The sequence below is a fragment of the Salvelinus sp. IW2-2015 genome, unplaced genomic scaffold (genome assembly GCF_002910315.2).
Source record: "Salvelinus sp. IW2-2015 unplaced genomic scaffold, ASM291031v2 Un_scaffold3351, whole genome shotgun sequence".
In the NCBI taxonomy this organism is placed as follows: domain Eukaryota; kingdom Metazoa; phylum Chordata; class Actinopteri; order Salmoniformes; family Salmonidae; genus Salvelinus; species Salvelinus sp. IW2-2015.
The window spans coordinates 46,936-59,060 of NW_019944635.1; the positions used below are offsets into that span (position 1 = coordinate 46,936).

The following is a 12,125-nucleotide window of genomic DNA, read 5'->3' on the forward strand; positions in this document are numbered from 1 at the left end:
TGTGTGTCTGTCTTGTGTAACCAGGTGGAGCAACACTAAGCCACTTCCTGTACGCTAAGGCGAGGAGCCGCCAGCGAGTCGAGGCATCACTCAGCCTCAAGCAGCTGCTGTAGGAGGACAACACCACCCCAACACACAGAGAGACAGTAGAACGAGAGGTTGCCCACAATACCCAGCTTTGGAGGGCCATCATCCCCCAAGGCCCAGGAAGACAGAAGAGAGGACAGCAGAGAGGAGTGTGGGAAGGTTTCTAAGAGAAGGGGCTCGACCGCACCCATCCAGAGAGGAGCGATGGACCCTCGGAAGTGGACGGGAGGCCTGCTGGTTCTGTCTACTGCACTACCCTATGTCGGTAAGACCCCTCCAAACACTGTTTCTCTTTGCACCTGGGCTCATCCCTGACCCCTGTCAATCGTTGCTCAACCATCCGAAGCCTCCAACAACCTGTTATCATCAAAGAGCTGGTGTAACTCTGTAGTATTTAGCTGAAAGTCTAGTTTACTCATTATAGACCGCTGTACAGCTGTACAGGCACCCACTCAAATGGAGTCGTACTACCTAAGATGCCTGCATGGTGCTTTGAATCCCGCTGGGTAAAACACAGCTCACTCACGGTGGTGTCCTCCGTTTCTCAACAAGAGTCGGCCATCTTTGATGAAGCAGGAAAAGACAAACGAGGGAGAGCAAAACACAGCGCTGTAGTCATATAGAGGGTTTAATAAAGACAAGAGTTCCAGATTCTCACACACAGGTGTTTAGAACCAGGGCATATTGTTAGAGGAAATAATAACTTGACCCATATTTAACTTCTTGGCCCTGAATGAAGGGACTTTTTTGCACTACATTTACTACTCTCTCCATCGTGTCAATGCCCTCACGTTGGTTTGGGTTGGCTTTCAAAGGTTACGTTACTGTGAAGTGTGTGTGATCTGTATTGTACACAAGTGAACAGACGGACAGAGACCCGACTCTGACTTTGAGTTGGGTTTTGATCATGTGGAGAATACAGAGGTGTCTGCTGTCTCCTTCCACTCTGATTGTTGTGTTCTCTCATCAAAGGGGACAGATTTTTATTTTTATTTTTTTTGAAACACGCCAATTTAAAACATCTACCTAGATTTGTTAATTCCAGTAAAATTATCATATTCTTGTTTCCTGTTCCAAAAGTCATTCTCAAACCCTCACTGTCAGTGTAAGTTACGGTATGGTTGTTGTATTGTTATATTTAAGCAATAAGGCCCGAAGAGGGTGTAGTGTATGGCCAATATACCACGGCTTAACGCGGAGTGCCTGGATAAAGCCTTTATCCGTGGTAATATTGGCCATATTCCACAAACCCCTGAGGTACCTTATTGCTGGTTATAAACTGGTTAGACATGTAATTAGAACAGTCAAAATAAATGTTTTGTCATACCGTGGTATACGGTCTCAAATACCACGGCTTTCAGCCATCCTTATTCAGGGCTCGAACCACCTAGTTTATATATGGTGCAAAGTATGTGTGGCATTACTCTCAATCAATAATATTATTATATTGAAATTAGGGATAGTCTATCTGGACAAATACTGTTTTCATTGTGAGTAGCTATATACTTACCATTACCTTGTCATTATCACTTAGCTCTGTGCCGTAATGTTCTACCAGAAAGGGTCCTGTAATCCTGAACACAACCAGTGAAATAAAGGTTAATGGTAAGGTTTAGAAAAGGAGGAGAGAGAGCATCATAATTGACTTTTTCAACTTTTTGTTTCTCTCTCAAGACAAGGAGGGTCCCTTGAAGAATATCTCATGCAGAAACATATTTTGGGTTGGTTTCACGCTAACAACTAAATTGCTAAATGATTACTTCATTTTAAAATATATATTTCATAATTGTAACTTTCTGATTTTTGCAGAGTCAGTGTCGGCGACGTAGGCTAGTCTACAGTATGTGTGAACTGTTCGTGGTGAGCGCTCGGGCCCCGTTGGTCAACCAACTTGTATTTCTTAGAGATCCCCCATTAGCTGCTGCATTAGCTAACTCTTCCTGGGGTCCAAACACATTAAGGCACTTACATCACACATTAAACAAAAGATAAAACAGTATATCAATATATCATTATTACAACCACTACATATCTACAAAACAAAAATATATAATACACACCATACAACAATATAAAGTAGTGTGGTGTGTAGATGCGTGTGCGTTCGTATGCGTGTGAATGACGGTCAATGGTCAACTCTTTATTTAGATAAGCAATTTAAAATGCTGGGAAAGTTTTATGGTACTGTACTATGCGTTTTAAATAATGGTGGGTTCTTTTGGACATTATACAAGTGTCCTATTCGGACGGTAAAGATGTATACGATTACGATTACTGGACAAGTCCTCTTACATGCTTATTAGAGAAAGTGTCAGGTGTTGAAATAGCTTCTACACTTTACGATTTGCTCATTGTGTTGCAATTAGAGAAACAATCAATGTATATCAACTTTATCCATTTAATTTTCAGTTTAGCGGTTCGCTTCCTTTCTGCCAGTTGGCTGTGTCATTTTGGGAAGCTTTGTTTTTGTACCCATCATAGAACAGAAGTGTTTGGTGTGAGATACATTACTGTAACATGACAGGATTGGGGTTTCTCTCACTCTATACCCACTGAGACAGAGAACTATGTAGGAGGGCCTTCTGTTTCCACTCTGAACAACACTAGAGTTTTGAAAGTTGATACTACCAGTTACACTATTAATCTAATTAAATCCCAATGACAAAGCAGGTCCATAAAATCTGAAATGACATGTAGTGATATTTATTTCATCACAGTGAGCACTTTGGGTTTAAGATGCAGTTTATGTAAAATTACTAATGTGTTGATTTGCGATTTTTTTTCTCCAAAAATGCATAGTCTATTCAAAATGTTTTAATGCAGTTCATCCAGCTAAATTGCACCCTTAATTTTGGCCTGCGTGTTAGAACTAAAACTATGCTGTCATTGCTCAACAGGCTCTAAAGACTGATCAACAATCTCTGAATAAAAAAACAGTTTTTTTACTACTCAAATCATCTGATTGTGCAATGTAAACATGAAACAGTCTGTCTTTCAGAAGCAAAGCTGAATGGAAATGTATTGACGTCTTCAACTGAGTTTTCCGTGGTGTGAAATCACATCACTCAATGACAGTACATCAAAGTTGCTGAGTGTCACTTTTTTAAGCAAGGATTTTAACACACCTACTTGTTTCTCTCTTTCCAACATAACTTCTACCGAGAAATTACAGTGTTTGATGTCACCACACTGCAATAAATCTTAAAACAAAGATTTCAGTCAGTTTCCTTTTAGGAGCAGTAGATAGATGGTAATGTTCCATCAACACGGTCACTGGGAGTACATGACTGCTAAAGTAGCAAAAAGACCTCAGCAGCAAACTCTTTAACAACAATTAAAAAGCTTGTTCCTTGACCTTTACATTCAAATTGGTCGCCGTTTACCTGTGGCCGCAGGCACTGCCAATGGTCAGGCCTGAGATGGACTAGACTGAGGCTACTATTCAATCAAACACACAATCCTCGTTTTAGGGGTGGGCTATTCAAAATGAAGTCTCCCCTTGCTAGTAATATCAATGTTGGATTCACATACTCAGTGAAAAACAGGCTAGGTTCCCCACACAACGTAGACAAATTCAATATTTCTGTTTTAAATATATTTTTTCTTGCAAATTCATACATGCATACATTCACACCTCAAAATTGTGCAATATATTATCCAACTGGACTCTGTAGCGTTCTCAGGGTTTGAGACACGAACTCTGACGGCAATGCAGAGAGAGAGAGAGCATGTTCTTATAGCGATGCAGCTGTTTTTAACATAGTTATCGAACCAACCTGTGGAGCTCATCTGTCGAGTCCTGATACACCCGCCCCCACCACCTCTATCCATGCCCCACCTCTCTCACTGACAGCTTCACACTCAACGCGTCCTGTGTCAGATAATATACTTCATAGATATCTAGGGGCGATCTGCGATTCGGACTTGACCGTAATCATACCTCACGTTTCATGGTGCGGGGGTTAATCACATATACCTTTAATTTCCTGTCAGTAGGCCTCTTACAGGACATGTGGTTTCTCCATAGCCCTGTTAATTCCAGTTTGGAGTGTGGGTGTAGTGACCCTAACTTAACGTGCACAACATGTAATCAGGGTTAACCTTCATAGAGCTTGTTCACATGTAATGTGTTGCACAATGGAAGTATTGCACAATAATGGTGCTTACTAAAGCCATCCAATTTGAATATGAAGTGACGAAGAACACAGGTCTTATTTTTATTTACGTCAAATGATGAACTATCTGGAGCAAGTACTTTGAAGTGGAGACAAAGTATTTGCTGTTTCTGTCACATGTGTTTGGCCTTTCTGAGAGGCCCCTGAGGAGGCTTTAACCAACTAGGGTTTACCTGTGGTGGGCAAGGGAGAGCACTGTCTTGGAGGGCACGCAACAGGCCACGATCATGGCAGTGCTAGTGATAGTGGAAACGTCTCCCTCCTGGGTCAAAAGAAAAAAGTTTTTGATAAGCAAATCAATAGTTTAGTGAATGACCTCATTGTGAGGAATGTTGTTTTAGAGTATGTCCATTAATGTACAAAACAGACAAAGACTGTTCATGTTTAGTCAATCACTCACTCAAATTCAATTCCGCTCAGTAAACTGTAGAAACCATCTGTCAGTTAAACATCAGAATAACTTTTATTCGGCTTACAGCTGCCCAGAAAAGTGACTTGGTGGCTGCTAGCAATTAACATATGTAGTGCGAGAACAGAATTTAGACCAAATGTCTCTATTCAATCAGATCCCCTGTAATCCAACATCCAGCATAGCAGTTGTTATCTGCATGTGTCAGACGTGGAACTGCGTTAGGAGCTGTCAAATCCACAGCAGCTCTGGCATTAATACCTAAAGCGAATTGCCATTGCTGCACGGAGTGGCATGAACACGAAATCCATGCAGCCTTGTTTCTAATGTCAAAAAGTGGAATATGGGAGATGTAATCTACACTACCATTATGATGATAGAAACTATTTGGTGAATGGTTTTCAATGTGAATGGTCATTATTTATATACAGCCTTTCTCCGTTCTAACTTGTAACGCGCGTGTGGACAGTTGTGGCTTCGTGACAATGATCACACGAGCAGCTTGCTCGCACGATTTGTTGCGCCAAGCAGTTCCACTCTTCGCACGGCAAACATCCGCTATGCGGATCAACGCAGCTCTGCCATCACGTCACACTAACATACCTTGCAACAGCTCTGCCTCGTCACACTTTCAACAGCTCTGCCTCCGTCCCACTTTCAACAGCTCTGCCTCCGTCACACTTTCACCACGCTCTGCCTCCGTCACACTTTCAACAGCTCTGCCTCCGTTCACACTTTCACACTCTGCCTCCGTCACACTTTCAACAGCTCTGTTGGCCTCCGTCACTTTCAACAGCTCTGCCTCCGTAACTTTCAAGCTCTGCTCCGTCACACTTTCACAGCTCTGCCTCCTCCACTTTAAAGCTCCCCATCACACTTTCACTAGCTCTGCCTCCGTCACACTTTCAATAGCTCTGCTCGTCACTTTCCATAGCTCTGCCTCGTCACACTTTCAATTAAGGCTCTCCTGTTCGCATCTTTTCATGCTCTGCCCGTCACCTTTCTGAAGGATAACGACAGAACAGACAAAGGGGTCAGGAAGGATGAAGGAAATACATTTAAATTGGAAATAACTTGACTTGTGTGCTGATACTCTTATAGCAGAGCAGGCCCTCAATGAACAATTCATCAAATTACAATGCAATCTAGCTGTGTTCTATAGCTGTTGCCATAGGCTTTATTATTGCCCACAATTAATTAAATAATGATTTAATGATTTATCAATTCTGACTCAATATCAAGCTCGCAAACATTCTGAATTGAGTGTATCTTTTAGTCTCTTGGATAAACGCATTCATCCAATGAATTACAATTACTTGAATTAGAGCTAAAGAAAGATTCAAATGTTGTAAGTGCTTTGATGAGCCCTCTTCCAGGTCCTAACAGGGTCGTCTTCATAGCGCCACCTTAGCAAAACATTTTTGGCACAGGAAACGAAAGCAATGTTTTACTTATTGGACATTTCAGGTGGCCCTCCCTGTTTCAGTCCGTTTCTTCCCTCCAGGTACTAATGAATACGACAGCACCAAGTCTGCTACTGGAGCCCTACCCCTTCCTTCTTATGAGTCAGATGCTGTGTTCTGCCATGGGCTTTTAGTGCAGTGAGCCTAGGCGAAGGATCGATTTTCTTTTAGGCTGGTTGAACAACCCTGGGTACATGCTGCTAATGCGACCACATATCCTCCCTCTCATTCACTGACTGGCACAAATAGAATACTGCACAGGCCTCCTCTCATTCACTGACTGGCCATAATAGACTACTGCACAGCCTCCTCTCTCATTCACTGACTGGCACATATAGACTACTGCCCATCCTCTCTCTCATTCACTGACTGGCACATAGACTACTGCCTCCTCCTCTCTCATTACTGACTGGACATCTAGACTACTGCGTCCGCCTCCTCTCTCATTCAGTGCTGGCACATAGACTACTGCACAGCTCGCTCTCTCATTCACTTTCTGACACATATAGACTACTGCACAGCTCCTCTTCATCTCATGACTGGCACATAGACCTGCACACGCCTCCTCTCTCATTCACTGACTGCACATATAGACTACTGCACATCCTCTCTTCTCATTCACTGACTGGCACATATAGACTACTGCACAGCTCCTCTTCTCTTCACATGACTGGCACATATAGATACTGCACAGCTCCTCTGCTCATTCACTGACTGGCACATATAGAATACTGCACAGCCTCCTCTCTCATTCACTGACTGGCACATATAGACCTACTGCAAGCCTCTCTCTCATTCACTGACTGGCACATATATAGCTACTGCACAGCTCTCTCTCATTCACTGACTGACACATATAGACTACTGCACAAGCCTCCTCTCTCATTCCTGACTGACACATATAGACTACGCACAGCCTCTCTTCTCATTCACTGCTGACAATAGTAAAAACTAACCTGATCGACACATATAGACTACTGCAGCTCCTCTCTCATTCACTGATAAAAAGCCTCCCTCTCATATGACTGACACATATAGACTACTGCACATCTCCTCTCCTCATTCACTGATGGCACATATAGACTATGCAAGCCTCCTCTCTCATTCACTGACTGGCACAAATAGAATACTGCACATCCTCCTCTCTCATTCACTGACTGGCACATTAGACTAGTGCAAGTCTCCTCTTCCTTCACTGCACTGGAATGTAGACTATGCAAGCAGCTCCTTCTCGCATTCACTGACTGAACATATAGACTACTGCACATCCTCCTTCTCTCATTCACTGACTGACCATATAGACTATGCACAGTCTCCTCTCTCATTCACTGACTGGCATGTTAGACTACTGCACAGCTCCTCTCTCATTCACTGACTGACACATATAGACTACTGCAATCCTCTTCTCTCATTCACTGACTGACAATATAGACTACTGCACAGCCCTCTCTCATTCACTGACTGCATGTAGACTACTGCACAGACCTCCTCTCTCATTCACTGACTGACACATATAACTACTGCACATCCCTTCTCTCATCACTGACTGACACATTAGACTACTGCACAGCCTCCTCTCTCATTCACTGACTGGCACATATAGACTACTGCACAGCTCCTCTCTCATTCATGACTGACACATATAGACTACTGCACACCTCCTCTCTCATCCTGACTGGCACATATAGACTCTGCCAGCTCCTCTCTCATTCACTGACTGGCACATATAGACTACTGCACAGCCTCCTCTCTCATTGTCATGACTGCTATGTAGACTACTGCACAGCCTCCTCTCTCATTCACTGACTGGCACATATAGACTACTGCCAGCCTCCTCTCTCATTCACTGACTGCATCATTAGACTACTGCACAGCCGCCTCTCTCATTCACTGACTTGACACATATAGACTACTGCACAGCCTCCTCTCTCATTCACTGACTGGCACATATTCGACTCCTGCACATGCCTCCTCTCTCATTCACTGACTGGCCGTATAGACTACTGCAAGCCTCCCTCTCATTCACGCTGCATGTAGACTCTGCACAGCCTCTCTCATTCAGTGACTGGCACATATAGACTACTGCATCAGCCTCCTCTCATTCACTGACTGACACATATAGACTATGCACAGCCGCCTCTCTCATTCACTGACTGACACATATTAACATATGCACAGCCTCCTCTCTCATTCACTGACTGAACATACAGTGGGGAGAACAAGTATTTGATACACTGCCGATTTTGAAGGTTTTCCTACTTACAAAGCATGTAGAGGTCTGTAATTTTATCATAGGTACCACTTCAACTGTGTGAGGACCGGAATCTAAAACAAAAATCCAGAAAATCACATTGTATGATTTTTAAGTAATTAAATTATTTTAAGCAGACAGCAGATTGCAGTAGAAAATGAAAAGTAGAAATATGCATCTCACATCTATAAAACATGTATTATTACTAACAGCAAAGGGCTCTGTGCATGCAGAAGTTACCTGGAGGTCACGATGATCACCAGACCACAGATCAGGAAAAAATGAGAATATGAACTTTTCTGAATGTGGAACACACACACACACCACACTTGCCTCTATATCACATGCTGAAGGTCTCTCCTTATTGTCCTCTGAAAGGGAGAGAAAGATGGAGCAGCACCACCTACAGGTCAACTCAGTTCAAGGCCAGGTGTTCCTAATGTTTGGTATACTCAGTGTATACTGTATATACTTCTTAAGAGCTTACTGACCACAGTGTTTCAGTGTCTTCAGCCAACTACGGCCTGACACAGTGTTTCAGTGTCTCAGCCAACCTAAGGCCTGACCAGCTGTTTCAGTCAACCTAAGGCCTTACCACAGTGTTTCAGTCAACCTAGGCCTGACCACAGTGTTTCAGTGTCTTAAGCCATTCTAAGGCCTGACCACAGTGTTTCAGTTTCTCAGCCATCTAAGGCTGACCACCAGTGTTTCAGTGTTCAGCCATTCTAAGGCTGACCACAGTGTTTCAGTGTCTCAGCCAACCTAAGGCTGACCACAGTGTTTCCAGTGTCTCAGTCACCTAAAGCCTGACACAGGGTTTCAGTGTCTCAGCATCCTAATGCTGACCACAGTGTCTCAGTGTCTCAGCCAACTAAGGGCTGACCACAGTGTTTAGTGTCTTAGCAACTAAGGCTGACACAGTGTTCAGTGTCTCAGCCAACTACGGCCTGACTCAGTTGTCTCAGCCAACCTACGACCGTGACCAGTGTTTCAGTGTCTCAGCCATCCTACCGGCCTGCCAGTTGTTTCAGTGTCTCAGCAATCCTACGGCTGACCACAGTGTTTCAGTGTTCAGCCAACTATCAGACTGACCAGTGTTCAGTGTCTCAGCCATCCTAAGGCCTGCCACAGTGTTTCAGTGTCTCAGCTATCTAAGGCCTGACCACAGTGTTTCAGTGGTCTCAGCATCCTAAGGCTGACACATGTTTCAGTGTCTCAGCCACCTAAGGCTGACCACAGTGTTTCAGTGTCTCGCCATCCTAAGGTCTGGCACCGTGTTTCAGTGTCTCAGCCATCCTAAGGCCTGGCCCAGTGTTTCAGTGTCTCAGCCAACCTAAGGCCTGACCACAGCGTTTCAGTGTCTCAGCAACTAAGGCTGACACAGTGTTTCAGTCAACCTAAGGCCTGACTCAGTGTTCAGCATCCTAAGGTTTCATTGGCTTCTGTAATCTGACTGCATCCTTATCGTCAGTCTCTCTTCTATGAAGGGAGGCACAAACTGTTTCTAGATCGATATGTCTTAGTGGAAATGACAGATAAGGAGGGGGGAGGGTGTATTTTACAGTCCATGGACCGATACCTATCGTTTGGATGTGGTAGATTTTGGTCTCTAAGCTTTAGTCAGTCCTGGTACAAAGTAAGTTGGAAATAGGTCTTTGCTGAATGCCATATAAGTAACAGAAACACAGCACACCGGGGCTCACATAGGCGTTATACCACCTCAGACTCAGAACGTGTTGCAGCTGAGGAAACCACTGAGCTAGATACAGCTCTACTCACCCCCACACAAAAAGGCTTAGAGTCACAGCAACCACACTGAGCTGACTGTCATATGACTGTTTCCTGAGACGCACAGGAGAGAGAGAAGTGAAAAAGTTCTGAAACTGTTTCGGTTCAGTACATGAGAAAGAGTGTGTGTGTGGTGTGTGTGTGTGTGTGTGTGTGTGTGTGAGAAGTGAAGTGCACATAGACACATACTCACTCGCACACACACCTATTCCATTCACCTTCCTGACATAATCTTTCTACCAGTGAGGGGTGGTTTTACCGGGGGTGTTTGTGTGTGTTTCTCATTAATGTCAACCTCTCCCCTGCAGAGGCGATGACCACTGTAGCCACCTAAACCTGTGCTACATTCTGGACGGCTTTCCTCCTGCTCTACGGCTCATCATCACTGGACTGTTGCTCAGAGAGAAAGTGAGTCCAAGTTTACACACAAGTATATGGGTAAAGATGTAGATAAACTTCTGATTGGATATACAAGTACCAGTGTTATTAGGACCAGTTATTGTCTCAACATATTTGTCTGATCTCTCTGTCTCGTAGTTTCTTCAAGTCCAAGATATTGGAGGATGATGATATCTTAACTGTGAGTAGTCGTGTGTGTGTGTGGTGTGTGGGGGGGGGGGGGGCGGTGGGGGGGGGGTTGTGTTGATGAACCTGGAACACTGTCCCTGTGTTTTGTAGGATCTGAAACCCTACGGACGGGGGCGGTTATGGACGAGTAAACAGAAGGGATCCAGAGAGTGCAACAGCACGCGATGTAAGTGTGTGTGGATCTATATCTCGTGTAGCAGAATGAGATCCTATTCCCACAATCATGCATCAAAAGCCTGATTCTGTGTACTTGTTAATTATTCACAGAATCGCAGGAATAATGACGACACTTACACGGTAAGTTTCTTACCCAACATACAGTATAATTTCATGTTAGTTTAGATATTATAATAGATATGTTCTCTCATAACACAGTGTTTCCCTCGCAGTCCCTTAAAAAACCAACAGACGACACGTACAGGGAGATCGCTGTGAAGGACAAGCAGCGCCGTAGGAACAAGAACGACCAGGTGTACCAGGTGTGTAGATTATTTGTGGATGCACAAGGATACACATGGTTCACACAGTCCAATGACGAATGCCTTACTTGCATGTTCCTATTGACCACGCCCCCCGCTGAAAACCAACCAATTAACAAGGCCGAATACACAAACATACAGGCCTTGTTTCACTATTAGTTTCTTTCTGAGTGGACAGTGGTAGGGAAATAGATGAGAGGGAAGTGTGCAGTGAGAGGTTTGGAATAAAGTGGATGAGGCAAGGTTTTAGTGAGAGATTTGGGACTATCCTAGTTGACTGTGTCCCCCCCTCCTTTTCTCTATCAGGGTCTGAGTGCCGCCCCCAAGGATACCTATGACTTCTCCAGATGCAGCCTCTCCTCCGGCCTCGCTAACAGAAACATCATGGAGGATCAGCCTCTCCCCTCCGCCTCGCTAACAGAAACATCATGGAGGATCAGCCTCTCCCTCCGCCTCGCTAACAGAAACATCATGGAGGATCAGCTCTCCCTCCACCTCGCTAACACAGAAACATCATTGGAGGAATCAGCCTCTGAATATCTCGAAACAGTCCTTGTTGTGTAAAAAGTATGTTTGCAGTTGTGTTACTCCCTTTTTATCTTTCAGGCTTTTGTTGGAAAATCTGGRGACTTTTGCGCCAGTAACAATTTCATAAYTKTCTTAATATATGAACTTGATATTTTATCACTATTTTATGACTTTAGCTCCAGTCTGTAACCTTTGACCTTGRAACTCATTCTACCGACCCTACTGACCCTTCCTCATTGGCTACTGCTTCTCTAGTTTATACCTGGAGTAATGTAATTAAAGAATAAATATGTAGGTTATTTTGCATACAGTGTACAGTGTAATTGTGTTCCCTTTCCCCTCATGTTTATAAGAAAT

General features: G+C 43.8%; 1 protein-coding gene across 1 annotated transcript; it reads left to right on the forward strand.

Annotated features, from left to right (window-relative positions):
• The first annotated feature begins 15 nt into the window (after positions 1–15).
• On the forward strand, positions 16–11,685 carry LOC112075714 (T-cell surface glycoprotein CD3 zeta chain). The gene is given in 10 exon segments (XM_024142669.2): positions 16–352; positions 10,482–10,486; positions 10,489–10,581; positions 10,712–10,753; positions 10,852–10,860; positions 10,862–10,927; positions 11,029–11,058; positions 11,151–11,240; positions 11,547–11,577; positions 11,580–11,685. Coding segments are annotated over 10 exon segments (462 nt in total). The 5' UTR covers positions 16–291; the 3' UTR covers positions 11,615–11,685.
• Positions 11,686–12,125: the final 440 nt, after the last annotated feature.